This window comes from Urocitellus parryii, chromosome 14 (assembly GCF_045843805.1).
Source record: "Urocitellus parryii isolate mUroPar1 chromosome 14, mUroPar1.hap1, whole genome shotgun sequence".
NCBI classification, from domain to species: Eukaryota; Metazoa; Chordata; class Mammalia; order Rodentia; family Sciuridae; genus Urocitellus; species Urocitellus parryii.
In genome coordinates this window covers 2,230,209-2,250,611 of record NC_135544.1, presented here as the reverse complement: position 1 = coordinate 2,250,611, position 20,403 = coordinate 2,230,209, and the positions used below count along the sequence as shown (strand labels likewise).

The window sequence follows — 20,403 nt, the reverse complement described above, 5'->3', positions numbered from 1 at the left end:
AGAGCATGCATGAGCTGGAGTCATTCCAGAGACTTAAGAAGATTGCTCCTTAAGAAAATGGAATCCCAAACATGTTCACTGCTCACTTTATGCTGAGTACACACATCTTCTTAATTTCCTTGTAAAAAAATGAGTAGAAGAGAGGCTGGAACTGGATAATTGAGACAAGGGCTCCTCTGATGACCCTGGTTTGAGCTGTGAACCACTGAGACTCAGTGTCCTAGGCTCACACATGGCCACCCTCTTTGAACTAATGGGTAGCAGCCGCCAGCCAGCTTCAGAGAAACAGGTAAGGGGAAAAGTTAGCAGCTTGTACTCAGGGCTGTCCTAAGAAAGTTCTCTGGGGGAAGGGCTGCCATGGGCCTACCAACTGCCTCTTCCAGGGGGTCTCTGAAGTCTCCCCTGAACCAAGCTGGCTGCATGTCAAGCTCATGCACATACTTTTATTTAGCAAAGAGTAGCAAGAGGAACAGGATCAGAGGAGTTACATTATTCTCCAAACTTGGGAAGGTAAGGCCTGTTTTGAAAAAGCAGCCCCTTATCAAACTGGGAAAGTGCCAGGTCTCTAGAGTGCTGTTCTCAGGACGACCCTGCTAACTCTGCCACCAGGATAAAACAAGGGCCTGTCAACCCCACAGCAGTTGGCTTCCTGCCTGACTTCCCTCTTTCCCATAACACTTACGACCTGTCCTACTGTGTTTATTATTCTATTGCCCATCTCCTCCCCATTACATTGTAGCTGTCCCCTGAATATTTATTATATTAAGGCTTTTAAAAGTGATATGGAGACCTTCACTGATAGAAGGGGAATGGCTGATTGGTCACAAGAATTGCTCTGGTTTCTGGCCACACTGCAGTATGAAAGCACAGCACATGCATCTCTTCTAAGGGAGAGGGCATAGGTGATTGCAGGATCCACAAAAACTGTCTGGGCCTGCAAGCTGCCTTTCCCTCCCGTAAACCACCTCCATGTCCAGCCCTCTGTGCTCAAGGCTCTCATGCTCACATCTAAAGACAGGCTAAGCTATTCTTCCTATAACAAAATATAAGGAATAAACTGCTTTGAATTCCAGTCACAGTGCTCTCTCTCACCATTTCCTTCTCTAATTTGGTGAAGATGTAACAACATGTGCTTATAATTTCTATGCTGTGGTCCTGGTCCATGGCCAGGATCATGAGTTCTTAAGAATAGTGTCCCACACCCCACCAACTCCCAAACTCTTTTATTTTTTAAAAAATATTTCACTGCATTTGGATATCTAACAAGGAATGCTGTGATCTCTCATGATCTGCAAGGAGTGACAAAAAACTTGTTTATGTTTTCCTGTTCACAATGCATTGGGAAATTCATAAATTTCAATCATTATTATGTATTCTGAGGTTCTCTGCCACATAGCTGGACCAAACAGTTACCAAGACTCTAGTGAGGGGTGGGGGATACAGTGTGTAGGCAGACTAAACACTACTTGTCAGGCCAGATTCTGATCAAACAACATGAGGCCACCGAGCCCTCTGACACCCCTCTTTAGACAGCCTTCCTTCTGTCAGTGACAAGTGACGTACCTCCCCACATGCTTATCTTGAAGCATCCTAAGTAATCTCTCTTGTCTTTAATGTGCCCACAGTTCTCCCCCACTAAAACTTGAGCTCCTTAGGGGCATAGGTCTACTGTTACACATTTTTATATCTAGTGCATAGCAGACATAGCCCATGTTTATTTAAAGAATAGAGTTCAGTTTATATTTCTAGTCTAGTCACTGATTTCTCTTTAGCACAAAGGAATCAAAGTGGATAAATTAAAAATCCTTAAAGGACCTCTGGGAGAGCAAGATTTGGAAGATGGCATCTAATGCTCCATCCCATCAGAAGTGCCCGCCAATCTACATGTAGGCTGTTTGATACCAGGCATGGCTCTTACCCTCATTATCTGTTCTGGTAACACTTTCTACACAGAGAAAACAACAAGTGGGGGGAGCAAACCCTCTTTATAAAATTGAGGAGACAGTGATGTTACTGTGTGTGCTTTTCATTTGAGTTTTCTGACAGACTCATTTTGGTCTAACATATTTATATTAGCTCATCAACAACATAGTTTCGAATTCTAATTTACATTTCCTTAGGGTTACGTAGCCTGGATTATTAGCTGTTTTTGAAAAGACCTGATCCAAGAGACTAGAAGGAGTTGGAATACTGGATCCAGGCTGAGCTGGTCTAACTCTGGATGCAGCAGCAATAAGCACTATTGTCCATGATCTTTCTTATCTCCCCTCCCCAACACCATCCACATCCTGGGGAAGGAGTCTGGCCCACCATCCACATTTAGCTCTGAACAAATGACTCATCCTCAAGTGAGTTTGCATATTCGGATTCAGATCTTACAGGGTTCTTATATGCTGTATGTTGACTGCCAGCATTGCTTTGGAAGCAGTTGCTGTCTCTGGATCTCTGGCTGATGGGTATCCATTAATGGGTCTGTGGAGTATATAATTTGCCAATACAAATGGCAAGTCGAGGATCTTTTGGAATGAAACCCAATGCAACTGCTTAATGATGAATGTTTTCCTTTTGGTCTAGATAAATGTTAAAAAAAAAAAAAGTCCCTTTTTTGGCTCTATGCAACCATCTTTTGCCAGTTTCACCAACTGAAATCACTAAGGTGAAAGTGTTCTCTCCTGACTCAACATTCTGAGAGCACCTGCCACTGCTGACAGAAGCTACCCACTGGGCTATCTTGTATTCTGGTCCTACTTCCTTCACTCCTGCTGGGGGAGAAGAGCAGGCCTCCTTCTGAGCCAGGGCCTGTGCTTGCCCAAGAGTGGCAAGAACTTGGCCAAGTGAAGTCCACATCCTGGTCTGGAAGGTGACCTGACCCACCAACTGAGACTTCAGGTCAACAGGGCAATTTGCTTGTGGAAAATAAATCCCATCTCCTTTGAAAACTCCTCCTAAGAGGGCACTAAGCTGCTTGAGGACAGCTCTAGCACTGTCATTCCTTCCATCTTTCCCTGTGAGCACTCTTAAACACGTGTCTATTTAAGTGAAACCTGGTCACTAGATGCCAGTTCTTTCCACACAGTACCTCTCCAAGAGACCCAATGGCCTCAAGTGATGTAACGGAGCACACAGAACTCTCTGTCACAGTGGAAGAAGAAATAACATTACTTTTATTTTGAACCATTTTTATCAGAAAATATAAGGTCCCCAAGAAAAGACCCAGGCTTGCTATGACTTCCTTAGTGTTTCTAATAGGATTAAGGTCTGATCCCTTCCTCTTCCCATTTAATTTTCAGCAGCCTCCCCAAATTAACACACCAAGTTATAGTTTAGAATAATGATGCCTTGTACTTAGCAGAAGTCCATTCAAGATATTGAATTACAGAAGGTATGTGGGCCATTGTGGAAATTCTACATTTATAGGTAAAAATTCATTTGGTAGTTGCCTGAAGCAAAGTCAGGCCTACAATGGCACAAAGATGCCAACATAAGATATTGTTTCTCTCAAGATAAAAAATCTTAAGGAAAGAGTTTATTTAATGGTGGGAGGTGAACCACAATTACGTAAGGAAACTTTCTGACACGTGTTCTTCAGAAACAAGCACTGATTGCTTATTTATGAAGTGTCACAGACAGGAATCTGATTCCTAAGTTAGACTCAAACACTGCAGTGGCCATACCTCACTTTTCCCTGATCCCAGATGAAAGCTTTCTCTCAGAAGAGATGCACTGCCACCTTAGAGTTTTAGTTTTTAAAAGATGGACAACCAAAGAGAGTGCAGAAGGTGTGGGTGTGGAGAAAGGATGAAAGCTGCTGTTTACCAAAAGCCCTGTGCATTGTCTGTCTGCTGCTTGCTTTCCACATTCCTCAGTGAGACCAAGTACTTACAGAGCATTCAGCAGAACTGACGGGACTTCCAGCCCTGAGAAGTAGCCTCTGAGGGAGGGAGCCAGCGCATCTGGAAAGACACATGGGAAAAAGCTGTGAGCCAGGGGTCCCAGCCTACATTCTCATTCTTCCAATTTCCTACTGCTCCCAGGTAGTGCCCACTCACACTGGCCCGTGTGGGATTTGTCACTGAGGAGCTGAAAGCACCAGTGCAGTGAACTGAGAGCATTCATGCAGTTCCATGAACACCTTCTAAGCTCTCAGGGAAGCACTCGAAATTTTTCAGAAGTCCCTGCACTCAACCTCCTTTTCAAAGTTAGCAGCCATCATGAGGCATGGTCTGGCCTAGTGAATTCCCCTTTCCTTATCTGTGTTGATAAGGAAGAGGCAGTTCTTGACCTATTCTGTGATAGTGGCCTAGTCAAAACTTCTTTGAGGTTCTGATCCTATTATTTTAGAAAAAGGGTTCTGGTTTCTTAGAACTGAGGGCTGTCTCCTGCCTGAGGCTTTCTGCTCACTCTGCTGAGGAAAGGAACCTGCAGCTTGGGCAAGGAGCCTTGCACAGGTGAGACAGCAGTCCTATCTTTTCTACTACGTTTCCAAAGGGGAAGGCCAGTCCCAACACAAATTGAGTGATGCATTGTCCACTTGGCAGAATGTCTGGATCCCTGACACACCAAGAGCAAGTACACTTTGTTTTTAACAAATATTCACGTATTGGTGATGTCAGTTTTGCCCCTAAGCCGTTGAACTGAGGCAAGAAATGCCTGTTCATTGCTGCTCCTCTTTTTACACTGAGGAGTGATGGCCTACCCATCACTATGACAAGCAACACAGGAAGCACTGGTGGAGTGGAGAATGGAAAGCAAATCACAACAAAAAGGGGACGCTCCCCAGCAAAGGGCTGGAAGGCCCTGTGTGAGGCAGCACCTCCTGCTGGTGTGGCAGGAGAAAGCCTCATTCAAACTTCTAAAACATCAAGCTGAAATAGGAGCCATTCTGGCTGAAAAGGGGAAGCAGTGGGACTACAGGCTGTTTCATCTTCCATTTTATAGGTGAGGAAACCAACTGGGGTCTGGATATTCTAAGTGACAATGGTCACAAAGCCCAGTGTAGTCAGGCTTGGTCAGAACTCAGGACTAGGCTACTACATCCCCTAACTTGATTCTAAAAGCTAGAATGCCTAGAAATTAGTCCCAGAGAGAAGTCATATTGTCTCTGACCTTTTGCCTTGGTCCCTCCAGGTTAAGTCCTGGGAATTCTTGTCCACCTCATGGGCCTTTTCATGTCCTCCCTGGTTGTCAGTGCAGAGGCAGAGGACACACTGGGGGACTCCATCCACAGAGCCAACTTGGAGCAGGTCTCTGGCCTAATTTTGGATATGTGGCTTGAAGGGATTAAGGATGCAGTCTGAGCTTCTGCTTCCACCAAGAACCCACCTCAGGGAATCCCTCAGGCCATCCGTGTGTTAGGTCTCTTCTTGGAAGCACATGGGATATTACCAGAAACCAGATACCAGCTGGAAGGAGGTCCAAGTACTTTAAAAGGGCAAAGTTGTATTCCCTGGAAGCCACCAGAGCCCCCAACTCTCCTTCAGGGCAGGGCCAGAATTACCTTTACCACTCATAGTAATTAAGGGGTTGAAGAATCACTTTCCCCTGTACATTGGCTAAAAGCACATTACTTTGGGAATTTAGGGATTTGAAGGGCAAAGGAAAAGAGAAAAATAAAGGAGGGGGAAATGTGGGATGTAGGGCTGGAAGGGAGAGTGAGAAGAGTATGGAGGAGGAGGGGACAGGGAGAAGAGGGTTCAGAAGAAAGAGACAAGAAAAAACTTGTACCTACCCCATGGCTTATGGCTTTGTGCATCTGAATCCACTTGCTCACTAAGCAGAGAGCAGAGTTGGAGCTGCCTTCCTGAGACAGGTGGTAAAGAAGGGGCCAGGACACAAGGCCCCTGGGGCAGGTGGGGAGCTGGGAACCTAGACACATAGTAGAAGGGGGATGGGTCCATGTGCACCGGGTCAGTGTGGAGTGCGGTGGCGGCTGTGCTGCCTGGGTGTGGGGGCGTTGAGCCCTGAGGAGGCCAAGACGCGATGGTGTTTCAGAGGGGACACAGGAAGGGGTTGACCAGGTGGAGAGCCGCAGAGTGGATGGCATAGGTCTGGGATCAGTGAAGGTGAGTGCACAAAGGAAGCCCCTTACCTCCCAGCCACCCCAGCCTCTCCACCCACCTCTCTAAACACACAGCCCCTGCATTCTCTCAGGCGCACATGCGTCTGTCCATCAGCCTGGGCTGGGACCATCCAGGGTGACAAGAAATATGGTTCCCAGTGACGTGGTCCAGGATAACTGCTCAGCTGAGCTGAGGTTGGAGGATGCCAATGTGGAAGCAGGCCAGCTGATTCTCAGAGAAGATGTGGTGGCAGATAGGGTACAGATGGACCGCAAAACGCATCACTCTTGTGCCCCATGGTTGGGACTACCGCACTCGCCAGAGTGTGGGCTCTTGTCACTGCATTCCAGAGACAACCCAAGATACCTCCTCTTCTGGCACTGAGGCCCAGTAGCACCCACCTTCCAGCAGAGGGCAGTGCCCACTAGGCGGAACTGAGCATTTTAGGTATGTTCCTGGCACAACATGGGGCCAGAGTTTATGGGGCAAAGCCAGGCGTCCGGGCAGCTAGACAGGATGTTTTGTTCTAATCACTGCTGTTTAGGGCTTGTGAGTCGAGGATTCCCCCTTATTCCCATTTGGGCCGCTCCTGCTGTGGCTTTGGGACCCAGGTCACTCCTGTCTATTCTCTAGGAGCTGCTTTAGATACATCATTAACAATGTGGAAAATCACAGCTCCTTGCAGACTCCCTATTACTCTTCTCCAGGAACAGCTCAGCAGGAGTTTAAGCCTACTCATGGCAACTGTATATGGATAAGGGCTGGCCTTCCATGTAAGGCAATGACTCTTGACATTTCTTCATCCTGTTTGTAGAAAAACCTACGAGTGTGCTCACACGTACTCAAACTCACACATTCACAAACCTAAATACAATTCCAGGGGCTTCTAAAGTCCCCATAAGAACCTTTAACATAATATATTTAACCAACACCGACCCTGATTTAATTTGGACAGAGACAGTACTAGGCACTTCAAAGGACTGTGAAATCTGTGTGCAAACTGGAAGACCTTGGGAATCTTTTATACTAGACCAGTTGCTTCTGTTACAATTCACTACTTAGGGGCTAGGCTTTTAGAATCCTCCCATCACTCCCTGCTACAGTGCTCTTATAAAATGCAGAGCCCCCTGCAAGGCAATACACAGACTCTAACATCTATCTCCAACTGCTGATGGAGTGGACAGGAGTACCAGATGCTCAAAAAAATGACTGGGAGCAAAAATAAAATGAAATGCTAGAGTTAGTGAGCATCCTTAAAAATAATTTACATCCTCTTCCATCTATAGATGAAGAAGCTAAGCCCTAGAGGATTAAAACACAAACCAAATTTATGTTCCCAATTAATTATGCCAAGGAAAGAAAGACCTCGACTGTCTTCAGGGCAGAACCCTGCTTGATCACCATCCCTCCTCTTTTCCAGTGGGTCCTGAGCACAAGTTAAGACACTGAGAGTCATTTGCCTAGTACTAGTCCCTTTCTAGTGACTGAGTTCCAGGAGCACACCCGCCTTTAGAAATAGTCATGAGAAATGCTTACCAGGTGCTGGCCAATTAATGGTCACTAATGGTGACCAATTAATGGTGCTGGCCAATTAATGGATACCCTTTGGTTTGGCTATTTTATTCTTTGCTGAATAGAAAAATAAGTCCAGATCAGTGGTTCTCTAAGTATGGTCCCAGAACTATCAGCATCCCCTAGAACTTGCTAGACAAGCAGAAACTCTAGGGCTGGAGTTCAATAACTCGCCTTTTAACAAGCTCTCCAGGTGACTGCAATGCACACAAAATCTGAGAGACTATGCTCTTGATCAAGGTTTCCAGATGTATGGCTGCTGGACTATGCTTCTCAGCAGATTCTGGATATAAAGCAGCACATGAAATGTTCTAAGAAATTCCAAAATAAAGAAACCTGTTTGACTTGACCTAGCCCTGGGTTTATCTGACCAAGGCATCTTTTAATTCTAGAAACACTATTAATGTTTTTGGCTGCCTAGAAATGGTAGTCAGGAAGGCCCCTGCCAGTGGATTCCTAGATCCATTTGGTAGATCTAAGCAGTTGAGGTGTGCCAATGTGGCATTCAAATTTCTAGTTCTTAATAAAAACTAATTTGTATTGGAAGACCACTAAATTGGCTGGTGTCCTAGATGGCTGATCTGGGGCACTGAGGAGGATTTCCTTGTGCCTTTCCTAATGCAGGTGCAGGGTTTCTCAGGAAGCACATTCAGAAGATGTTCTGAACAAAACAATTAAAAACAGTAACTTGAACATTTTATATGAATGACTCAAATTAATGGATTTGTCAGATTTTTAAAAAAGAATTTAACCTTTATTTCTAATTTATAATAATTTTTTATGTGATGTGGGGGATCGAACCCAGTGCCTCACGCATGCTAGGCAAGTGCTCTGCCACTGAGCCACAACCCCAGCCTGGATTTGTCAGTTTTTTTTTTAATATTTATTTTTTACTTATAGGCATACATAATATCTTTATTTTATACTTATGCGGTGCTGAGCATCAAACCCAGTGCCTCACGCATGTTAGGCAAGCGCTCTACCACTGAGCAACAACCCCAGCCCCTGGATTTGTCAGTTTTTAGGCCTAGGTATTCTAAGTAGGTTTCTACCTCTGTCCCCAAATGGATCCTTGAATAATCTATCAGGGGCTTCCCCAACCTTGAAATGACTGCACTGAGCCACTAAAGTGCTGTTTTAATGACAATTAATTCTGTCCCCACTCACTGCAGACCTGTCTGGACCTTCTCTTGGGGCAGCATCACCAATTAAAACCCAGTCAAGTTCTTCAGTTGACTGACAGGGCTTCAAGCTGGAAGCACATTCTGTTGTAAAAAACCCCAAACTCATCCAAAAGAGTAATGGCTTGCATTGCAAAGATTATCCTCTTTATGGCACCAATTGTAGGGTTCTTAAGCAGCAACCTTCCCCATTTCTCATAAAGGAGAAGACTTTTCAAGCATGACTATGCTGCATAAAATGAGGCCCATTGGAGGTCACTGGTAAAGGAATCTCCATGCCCCACACCCTTCTACCTCCCCATGCTGGCAGCCATGTTCTCTATGAGCAGATGCACAGGGCACAAGATAGAATCAGCACTCTTTACTACTTGTTTGGCATCTTGATACTCCCTGCCTAAGACAATAAAACAATGTGATAATACTGAGGCAAAAATGTTAAGATTTATATAAGTTGGTTCACAGACTAAACCTGCCAAGGCACCCAACTTGGCAGCTGCAAAAGGGTGAGCAAGAAGGTCATGGCTTGGAGAAGTCCATGTTCCACCACCAGCTATAAGCTTTTGCAAACCTCTCAGGCAGGGTGGCAAAGGATTGCCAGGGTCTAAGCTGGGGCAGGGACAAGATCTAGACCACAAGAGCAAGGTCCTAACCATGAGCACTTTCTGCTAAGACCAATCAAGACCAGGTTTCATTAAACATAAGACCTCAGGGGTGGTTTTCTCTCCTAGGCTCTTAGACTTTTTTCCTGTCTGTCCAAAACACAAGTCAGGCTCTTGCTTCCAAATAGGCATGTGAAATGTGCTCAGACATCTCCAAGTTCACTCAAGTCGCCACTTAGGTTGAGGGCACCCAAGCATGTAACACCCTGTGTCAGATTAAGTCCACAGTGGTTGCTTGCCATCCATATTTAATTTTGTCAGTCTGTTAATTTTTAACTATGTTTGCTATCAAAAGCCATTAGAGGTCCCAAGGAGCTGAGCTCAGTGAAGCGGGTAGAACTTTGTGGCGGAGAATGCATGAAGCTTGAGGTTGGGATGTCCCACTTTTCCATCATGTCACTGAGTTCTGGCCTTCCCACTGGCAGCACAAATCCTGAATAAAACATGATCCCATTTGGAGTTGATTTTCCTTTTCCCCCTTGTCACAACTGGTTTTCTTCAAGGAAAAGTTCACTTTCTCCTTTGCAAAGATTACATTGTATAATTCCAAAGTTTTTCTGTCACCTCTGGTTTGTTTTCAAGCAGTTAGAATTCACATACTCTAAGATGGTGCCTGGGTTCTTGTACTATGTAAGGGCCTCAAATTCCTGGTGGATGGCCCCGAAAAGTGGCTTCCTCTTTTGTCCTGCTCTAGCTGCTCTTCTTCCTAACCAAAGAGCAAAGCCCAAACCCCTAAGTTTCTCTTGTCTGGTCCTGATCCAGAGTCCATGTTTTGTGTATTCCTCACACTTATTAAGAGGGCCATACCAGAACCCCTTCTGACAAAGGGAAGGTAGTGGAAGAGCTGTTTTAATAATAATGACTATTTTATGCGAAACATTTTATTCCTTTCTACAAATGAACTCTATGAAATAAGTGTTCATTCCTCTCATGTATAGATAATGAAATCGAGGCTCATCAAGGTTAAAACTCGCCTAAAATCTCAAGTTTAGTAGAGAAGGTAGAAACTATCATGAGAATCCTGTTTGTTTGATTTAATGAGTCCTAATTAGGTGTCTGGCTGTCTGCAATATGCGACTGACAGCTGGTCCACACCTTTGCTGATAATCCCAAGGAAGGAGTAAATTCACAAACAGTATTTACAGGCAAGGCATGGTGGCCCACACCTGTAATCTCCACTACTGGGGAGGCCGAGGCAGGAGGATCATAAGTTCAAGGTTAGCCTGGACAACTTACTGAGGCTTTGTCTCAAAATAAAATAAAAAGGGCTGAAAAATTAGTTCAGTGGTAGAGCTCCGCTGCATTCTATTCCCAGTACTGCAAAAGGGAAAAAACAAACAAAACAAACAAAAAATACCCAAAAACCCCACCCCACCCCACATTACTTACAGGTATGACTCGGGCCTGGGCTCATACTGCCAATAAGGTCAGAGAAAACCTGCATAAGATCCATCCGGCTTAGTTATACACTGAGGACAAAAATGGGACATGCCTAAGAAACTGGAGACAGTACAGACACTGAAGGTAGAGCTGCTGTGCCCTCAAAGGTAGCCATTCTGAGTCAGCTCCTGTCTTGGCAATGACACCACTGATTTCTAGGGAAGTCTTCTTGGGCTCAGTGACCCTGACCAGGGCCACATAGACACACACTAGGTGACTGATTCTGGTTTCTGTGACATGTCAACTACCTAACACTACCTGTTATGGGAAGGTTTGGGCCTCGTTTGTAGCTACCAAGATAAATGACTTTGGATTGCTTTTAAAGAGACCAGTGTCAATGCCTACATCTCTCATTTCTAACTAAGGGGCTTCTTAGTTCCAAAAATACCAGAGCAGATGAGGAGAAAGGATGGACAGGGTCACAGGGAGAGAATATTTGTTTGGCCAGGAGTGGGATCCCCTGGATTTCAGTCACAGCACTATAAAGAAAAGAATCCCCCAAAGCTCAAGACCTAAGTCTGCTGCCTGGAAACGAAACTGGGCAGAATTGTTGTGGAGGGAGACTGTGGGAAGAAAGCACCAGAGGCCCAGGGGGGAATGAGCTGGGTGACCCACAGGTCCTTCTCTTCTCCAGTTTCTGATAGGAAAGCAAGATAAGGCAGCAGCTGGAAAGTTCAGGGACAGCAGCTCTGTGGAAAGCAACAACAAGCACTGTTGAGTCTCTCTGGGATTTCAGCCATTTTCCACTCTTGTTTCCTGTCAGGGAGAGGTTTTCTGCTGGCAAGAGTGTCCCCGGCATGGCTGCGGGGAAACTTCCTTTCAGGGACAAGTTCTCCAACTACTGGCACAGCTGTGGAAATCATGCTGCTGGATGTGGGGCAGGTGCTGTCACTTGGCGATGTTGGGGGCACTCTGTCATTTGATATTTCATCTTACTCTGGTCCCTCATTCTTTCCAGCCTCTGACTTTCCATTTGGTACAGGAGGGCTCTGCAGCCCCATTACTGTCATCAAAACATACTGCATGTCCTCAGGATTTTAATTACCACTGCCCTATAGGCAACTTGGATTTAGTCCTAGATTTCCTTCTCCTTATTGAAAATTCAAAAACTCCTGGGAAAGGCTACCTTTTAAAAACAAGCAAACAAAACATCCCCCAGAACAAAAAAAACATTTTGTAAGCTCTTAATGTGTGCCAGACACTATTAAGTCTTTTATATGAGGAATGATTAGCTATATTTTTCTGAAGCTCAGATAGGTTAAAGAACATGTCATCATGGCCATACAGATTGCAAATGGTAGAACCATGCTTTCAGCTCTGTCTGGAATTAAAAAAGAAAAAGCAGCATCTTGTAATGCTCCTGATGGGCTCAGTTCATAGCACAAGACCTGGCCAACAGGTCTGGGTAAAGGAAGGGGACCTTAGTGTTCTTAATAATTGGAAGAGGCACTAACCACAGTCACAGGAGACTAATGCTGTGAGGACAATGTCTGGTCTTCCTGCCCCTATCTTCTGTAATCACTGAGCAAGATGTTCTTAGCCTAATAAGGCAAGACTGGCCCAGTCAAAGAGTTGGGGCACTCAAGGAATTCTTTCTCCTCATAGTCTGGCCTCAATGAGCTTCAGGTTTAGAGTGAAATGTAACTGTCAGAGGATTAGCAGTTTGTTTCATCAATGTCTGAAGACAATGTAAAGCTTTGGGTCTTTTGGACAGCTGCAAGCAGCAGCTTTGGAGGCCAGACAATTTACCCATCGGAGAGTCAAGCTTGAAAGTCAAGGGAGCCAGGGCTATGAGCTGACAGGATCTGAGATTCACAGAAGTGACCAGAATCTCCCTTACTTCCGAAAGCCAGGCCTGTATGTGGTGATAAAGCCTCTCTACCTATGTGTTGGAGTTTGAACACAGGTCCCACAGGAACAGCTACCATTATAACACTAGCTATTGCCTGATGAACAGGAAGTACACGCTGGGGGTGGGGAGGCTGAAGGGGTTGGGAGGGAAGACTCCTTGCCATGTGAGTTATACCAGGCACCTGGGTAGGATAGCTGCTATGGAGGCAGGTGATTACCAAGGGGCTCTGTGCATGGTTGGGTCTACATTTCCTCTCACACTCTTCAGACTTGCAAAACAAGACTCTGTGTTTTATCTTTCTAAATATTCTCCACAGAACAGTAATGACAGAGGAGATGCTTAGTGAAATTTGTGTTTTAAAAAATTCTCTAATCCAATTCTTGGAAGCTGCACCATGAAGCTCAGTAAATGCTTAGATGTGGTGGTGTTGGGGACAGCTCTGCAGTGCAGGCAACCCACATGCTAGTCCTAGGCCCACCTCTCCCTTTGTGATCTCCCTGTCCTGCCTGCCTATGTCTCCTTCCTCATGGTCCACTTCTGTATTTATTGAGATTAACCTTTAAATTTTTCCAGTGTGCCACAAGGGGCCTCCCAAGGGGTACACCTCAAAGAAGTCTGTGTTGTAACTTTGCCTCAAAATCTTCTGTTTCTGCAGTACCGGTCGTGCTCCAATCACAAACTGTACAATAGCCTGTGTGAGTTCCAAAATACCTGCTGAAACTTGGGCAAATGAGGCCTCTGGAGAAGCAGTAGGGAACCAGGATTTTCTTTCCCAGGCCTTCCTCCCTGCAAAATTCTCTGACCCAATTTTGTGACTGACTCTAGAGGAGGGTAATTGGTGCTAGATTTCTAGAATGTGGAGAGGACTATACACTTTCTCTGTCCCATGAGCAACAAGACTAAAAGCAGAGATGTGTGAGCATGAGGTGATAGGAAGTGCTGTATGTTACCTTTAGACCTTCCAGAAAGTAGTGGATGAAACCTTCCTACATATTTAATACAATTCAAAGATCAATGGCCTTCATAGTGAACTAGACAGTCACTTCTAAAAATGTTGATGACGTTTAATACACTTTTATCCCCCCAAATAATAAGGTGCTACCAGTGTGCAGTCCTATTACCATAGCCAGTTGTTTCTGAAAAAAGGAATTGATTGCAAAAAGTATCTTCAAATTAGAACTGGAAAATCTGAGGGGGTGCCAGATCATGACTAAAATCTAGGCAGAAGTAGAAATGTGACCTAACTCTGTTTTAATGACAACTTCCGTTTCCTCAGTCCTCTTTCCACTGGGTCACAACTGATGAACTGGAAAACACATCCACTCTTTGCAAATGGGCTTCTGCTAGCTAGATACACTGTCCTTCCTGAAGTGAGAGGTCCTGGTAGTTGAGAAGGCTGGAATGAGAATCTTCTAGTATGCAGCTCATAGTGGTTCAGGAGCCCAAGAAGATACGTGCAGCAGTGATGAGGCCTGGGTTCTGGGGCCTGGTCTCCCCAGTGTGCTTTTTCCGAGTCCTTCTGTGTAACACATTTAGCTGTCATGGGCCCAATTCTCCCAAAACCTCAGTCAGAGAGTAACAATTTTGCTTCAAAATTTCATCACCATAAAAACAAAACGCTGTAGTCTACTTGACATAATTTTTTGCTCTGATTAAAATTTTTATTGAAATCTCTCAAATGTTGCCAAGAAATAGTTTTTGCAAAAGGGGGAAAAATAGCTAACAGACAAATTCAACATGGGAGCTCCCTCTGCTGGTCTGCAGTAGGTTGATATGTGACAAACACATTCCCAGAGACAAATCTAATTTGCTGGAGAAGTGGACAAAAGACAGGTGTGTTGGGCTTTGCCTCAGGAGAGAAACACTAGAAGAAAAAAAAAATCCATGTCTCAAAACAGAGCACAACATTGCTAAGAAAAGCAAAATTACTTAGAAGACTCTCCAAAGACATTATAAAATTTCCAAAACAAAAACTGAATTATCCACTAAGGGGAGAGGCTCCACCTGGAGCTTCCCCACTCTGTTCTACCTCCAGTTAGTAAGATTCTTTGAGGCCCTTTGGGTGCAGGTTAAATGCTGATTCCCTTGTCTTTGCCTCCAAGTCTCTTCTTATAGGTTTCCCATCTAAAGTTCCAAGGAGTCACTGGATTGAGGCCTCTCCAAAATTCCATTAAATAAGTCTTTTGGTAAGCCAGCCTCGGAGTAGAAAGGGATAGGCCTGGGAGTCAGGTGACCAAACTAGGTCTAGTCATGGTAGAGCCACTGTGACTTTGGGTAACTCCTTCCATCTTCTCGGGCCTGTTTCCTCATCTGTAAAATGGGTCAGACCAGCTCATCTGTAAAGCTTCTATCAGTTCACTCTGTGAGTCCCAGAATTGACTAAGACATTTAAATAACCATATTCATGAATGAATCTTTGGGATACAGTTCAAGGTTGCATTGGGAATGACTCCAAACAGGAAGAGGGGTTAAACACATGGATCTCACTGATATTGGATGACAGTTCACCAAATCTAAGTAAGACTGATGTGGCAGATTCCAGGCTGGGAAAGTCTCAAGGCCAAGGAAGAACTCCCAGGGGAGGGCACCACATGGGCAATGCATCCCATTTATTCAAATAGGTCAGTCCATCTAATCTTGCACTGTGTCTCCAGCTTCCCTTACAGGTGGAGGCTTACTAATCCCTTAAGATTCATTAGGTCCTTTTCCTACCATGTCCCCAGGATCACTTCTGATTTCATTTGTTACATGAATGAAGCAATGGCAGATGTCACAGCCCAAAGTCACTATTCCCAGACCTTTTCGCTCATTGTCAACTTTTGATTCTCCAAGGAAATGGTGACTAACCAAAGCCATGGGCATTCAGAATAGTATGCAAACTTGTACTGTTTCATGGTATTTATTAACAATGGCCTTAACTGCCAATCTGAGCCATCTAGCAAATGGAGACACAATATCCAGATTGGTGGTGGTGATGGAGGGGAGCAATAAAAGGGGCTCTTTCAGTTGCTCCTCATTATTTATAAAGTCACCCAGACTACTATAAACATATTGATGACTCAGCAGAAGACTGCCACAGGCTTACATCTCCCTCCCTCCTGTTAGATGCCAGCTGTGAGGGTTACAAGCAATGACATGGACAGAAAGTGGCAAAGCAGCAGAGGAAGGGAAACCAAAAGGCACAGCTACTCCTCTAATTTGTTTTCTGTGCCAAGAAGCTTCTCTGCCACTATCTAAATTTTTTTTATAACTCTATTTTATTTATTTATTTTTATGTGGTGCTGAGGCCTGAACCCAGCACCTCACACGTGCTAGGTGAGCGCTCTACTGCTGAGCCACAACTGCAGCCCCCATCTACATTTTTCTTTACTACTTTTTACCTTTTCCTCCCAACACAGAGGTCAGTGTCTCTCAGGAGTCCAGGGACTGAGGAACAGCCCCAGAAGCCAGGTCACTAGTACATGCAGAAAGCATTGGTAATTAGTTACTTAACGTACATCACTCCTGACCTCATGGCTATGGAGAAGCCTACTTAGGGGCTACTTGCAGGTGAGTCAGTCAACATAGTTCTGTCCAATGTGAAAAGTGTTTTAAGTCAGAAAGAAGAATTTTCTGGGAAACTGTTTATTCCATCCAGCCTTGTAAACAAATATTACCCAATAAAACAAAAACCATACCTGTCCAGCCTGACAATTTTTTAACAACGAGGCTGAGGTTTTAAAAGCTTATGTGGGAAGACAAATATTCTTTCTCTTTTCTTTTATTTTGGTGTGCTGGGGATTGAACCCAAGGTCTTATACATGCTAGTCAAGTGTTCTACCACTGAGCTACATCTCCAGGCTCTGTATTCTTACTTTTTATTTGTTATTGATCATTACTCTCTGAAGGCCAAAGAATGAGTGGTTATTTCCAACAATGGATCTTAACAATGATTGCTACTACTACCAGCACTAAAAACAAGGCTCAGAGAAACATTTTCTCCAAGAAGAGAGGAAGTGTTAGTATGCAGAGAGTCATCTCTGGGGAGAAACAGGGAATTTGTTTATAAAACTCAGGCTATTCTTAACTAAGAATGAAAGTTGGGCAGAACAGAGATCTCTACTTTAACTTGTAATTACATTCTAAATACTATATTGCACCCTTCCTACAGGGCTTCAACATGGGAACAAGGAACTCTTCATCTTTCCTGTAATCAGTGTAAGAAAACACAGTCTTCCTCTTGGAAGTTTCTCTTCTTGTCCTTAGATCCTCATGGGAAACAACAGCAGAAGCCTCTCAACACACAGATACACGCACAGACACACATAACTTCAAGTACACTCCTCCCTCGGTAACCCTTCCACACGAAAAGGCAGACGTATCTATGCTTGGGTGATGCCCTCTAGCTAGCTGGGAGCCAGGGAAGTGACCTTGCCCCAGTCTCTCGTGTAAGATGAGGGTGAGATCATTAAGGAAGAGAGAGGTGTTTGGGGGGATAAACATCAGGCAGTGGGTGGTATCATTGCTGTCAGACGCTCCTCGTAAGTCCTGGAGGGGTGTCAGCTTGATGTAGAGGGGATCATTCATCTCCTGAAGGTGGATCTGTTAGCTGGATAGGTGTTAGTTGTATGGTGTGCTCTGGGGAACCAGGTTTGAAAGGGCTGGTGGTGGAGTGAGTGAAGTCGTGGCCGATGGGTATAAATTACCTGGGCATGCAGTGAAGCGGGATAGGTGAAAGCAGGAGGAGGTAGAGCAGGCGCTAACTCCGCTGGGTACAGAGGGTACGGGGCCCACACTTCAGGGCTACTGGGGTAAAGTGCAGGCACTGTGAGCTCATCTGCAAGAAAAGAATAAGGGAAGAGTTAGTGGTTACCAAACAGCTGCTTTCACATCAGAAAACAAAATACCCAGTAACCCCAAGACCCAACCAATGTCAGAAGTCAAATTATTCTCATTCTTTTAATAACCTGTTGGCTTTTGTCCCCAAACTCAAAGTAAGAGAACAGTAAATACAAAATTCTGCTACCTGACTGGCCTGCTGATACCTTAGGCCTGAACTCAGCCTTTGACACTCTGATCAGTCTTTCCAACCATAGCCAGGGAACCAAAGAAGAGTGGGAATTTCCTGCACAGACCAGAAAATGTGTCTGATGAGCAGAAGGAAGAGAGAGAAGATATCCACCAGGAGACATTCCATGAGAACCCACTGCAGAGCCTTTGGTAGAACAATGGTTTATTGGCATAACCAATAACCCAGAATAAGTCCAGAATACCGTTCTGTTTATCAGCATAATTACAACTGACAAATAAATCATGATCAAGCATTTTCCATTTAACCTTCAGAAGTACAGCACCAAACACTAGAACCTTAGGGTATTTAGATGTTAAAAATTCAGAGAATGGAAGTGAAGAATTTTGAGAATCCTAATTAAAGTTAGGCTCCACAAAGATGCAAATAAGCATGTTTACAGGTGTGTCTGCTCTGAGCATATTTTCTAGGAAGAAAAGTGAGTTGTGTTGCCAACTGCCTGGTCTAAATGTTCCTTGTGTAGTTCCAGTCCATTCAGGTGAAGCTGCAGTTTGTCAGATTGAAGGGCAAATGGCTGGGCCTCCCTGTGTATCAGGAAGCAATCCATTAAAGTAACAGAAAACACATGAGTGAGCTTCTCAGCAAAGGCAAAAATAACATCAGTCAATAGTTATGAAATGTGGACCCTGTGAAGCAGCAATCTCAATACGTGCTTTTATCACCTGTCAAAATCTGAAACCAGTGCACCAAGGATGCTATCCAGGACTGCTGAGGGAGCCAGGATAAGGTGACTTGATAAAGCCATTAGAAACACCACTGAGGACTTTCCAAAAGTCCATAGGGCATGTGATCCAAGGCCAAGATAGTCACATCATCATATCTTTCCATTGTCTCTAATAAGCCTTCCCAGGCCTGCTATCTTCCACATCCTTCCCATACCTGGAAACTCTGGTTCTGGATGCAATGGATTCCACAAGGGAAGTGGGCCAGGAACAGAAAACTGCTTTGCTGGATGTGACATGCTGACTACCAGAAAGCAGTAGGCCTGGGGGTAGATGTGGAAGAGATGTGTACAGGGTAGGTGAGACTTTGAAAGCCTGCATTGCAAGAGCTTCTCATAGGATGGGAGGGAGTCATGAGCTGATTGGTATCTGTCCATTCAGAGGGCAGTTCATATTCATTTCCAGACATCATGCATCCGAGTGAGGTGGTTTTTTTCATAGGCTATAGCTGACTGGCCTCCCTGATTCCCTCCCTCCTCACAAGGTAGGAAAGCATCTCAGAAGCTGGTGATGGGAACAGACAGTCTAGGTGTTGAGGCTAGAGGGGCCAACAGACTCCCAAGTCTTTTTAGAATGGTCAAGTCCACACCACTTACTTCAAGTTCTAGGGTACATGGAGGTCAATGCTCAGGAAATCTTCTCAGAGGGGATTTCACAGACCCCTGTGTTTCCTCTCATGATGAGGCCGAATGCTTTCCATTACAGCAATTCTTGTGGGAGCCCAGCTAGTGGAAACTGCTGCCAGGAACGGGCCTTGGATTTTAAACAAACACTACTCTCTGCAATGGCCAGCTATTATTGTTGTTATTGTTATTTTAGCTACTACGCTATTTTAAGACATTGAGAGTCTTTTTCTAAAAGTCAAGAGAATCTCAGGCCCCAGTACACTAATCCCTAGCTGGTATTTGTCAGGCCTGCCATGATAGCAGAAGACCACAGAGCTAATACTAGCTGGCAGAAGGAAAGACCAGCAGAGGGATGTGGTTGGCATGTCAGTGAGCCTTCACACAATCAGTGGGTACTTGAAAGTTTGAAAAATCGAATATGTCCTTTAAGATATCTGGTCCTAATGAAATAATGAAGGTAAGGCGGAATCAGGTTTCAATCTTAGTCCAACTGATGAAATTTATGATTTCCAGGTCGTTCTACATTTTACCTCAAGCATTATTTCTCATTAGGTTTACACTGATGCTCAGAAACAATTCACTGATTAACATTTGCACAAAACTAGCCCAGCAAAATAGGATTTGCTTTGAAATTCCCAAACTCAAAGTTGCTGAGCAAAGGCCTAGATGGGATTAAGGTGAACATTCACTTGATAAGCCCCTGGTATATCCAATCATCCCCCTCTCCCCCTCCTCTAGGAATTTGTGGTTATGGTGAATGTCAAAGAACATGTAATGAGCAAGTCAGCATCACACCTGCCAAGCAGTTTTCACAGACACCTCCATTTTAGCACAGGGCTGAGAGCTCTCCAAAATGACATATCCACTCATTTGAGGGAAGAGAGCATTAAGCAGAAGGAGCGTTTTGCATGTGGATACTCTTTCTGGTTGCTATTGTGGTCTTAAGAAAAATCACAAAAGCTAAAGAAGTAGGTTTTCCACAGCATGAATACTTTACAGGGACCAATCAGCCAAAGGAGCAGACAGAGGCAGGGTGGGTGACACCTTCCCCAGGTCCATCCAACTCTAGTTTAGCAGGAGCAGGAGAGAAAAAAGCAGGCCCAGTGGGAAGAAATGAGTTCAGGAGGCATTGAGAGTCCTTTGGACAAAAGAGGCTCTTTACCACCCAGGATGAGCCAAGCTCCAGTGAGCTGAAAGAGGACAGATAAAGAGGCTGGGGTCTTT

At 44.6% G+C, this 20,403-nt stretch overlaps 1 protein-coding gene across 5 annotated transcripts in view; it reads right to left on the bottom strand.

The window, feature by feature from the left end:
- The window catches only part of Rbpms (RNA binding protein, mRNA processing factor), a 168,461-nt gene that overhangs the window by 9,463 nt on the left and 138,595 nt on the right, over positions 1-20,403 (bottom strand). Inside the window, exons 6-8 of one of the 5 annotated variants that reach the window (XM_026414047.2) lie at positions 17,449-17,579; positions 5,729-5,865; positions 3,882-3,953 (exon numbers count right to left, since the gene is read on the bottom strand). In XM_026414047.2, the coding sequence (XP_026269832.2) occupies positions 5,770-5,865; positions 17,449-17,579 (227 nt within the window). In that variant the 3' untranslated portion in view covers positions 3,882-3,953; positions 5,729-5,769. Of the gene's footprint in view, positions 1-2,531; positions 2,541-3,881; positions 3,954-5,728; positions 5,866-14,473; positions 14,628-17,448; positions 17,580-20,403 lie in introns of those variants that run through there. The other 4 variants (XM_077792569.1, XM_026414048.2, XM_026414046.2 and 1 more) reach the window with 4 other exon arrangements.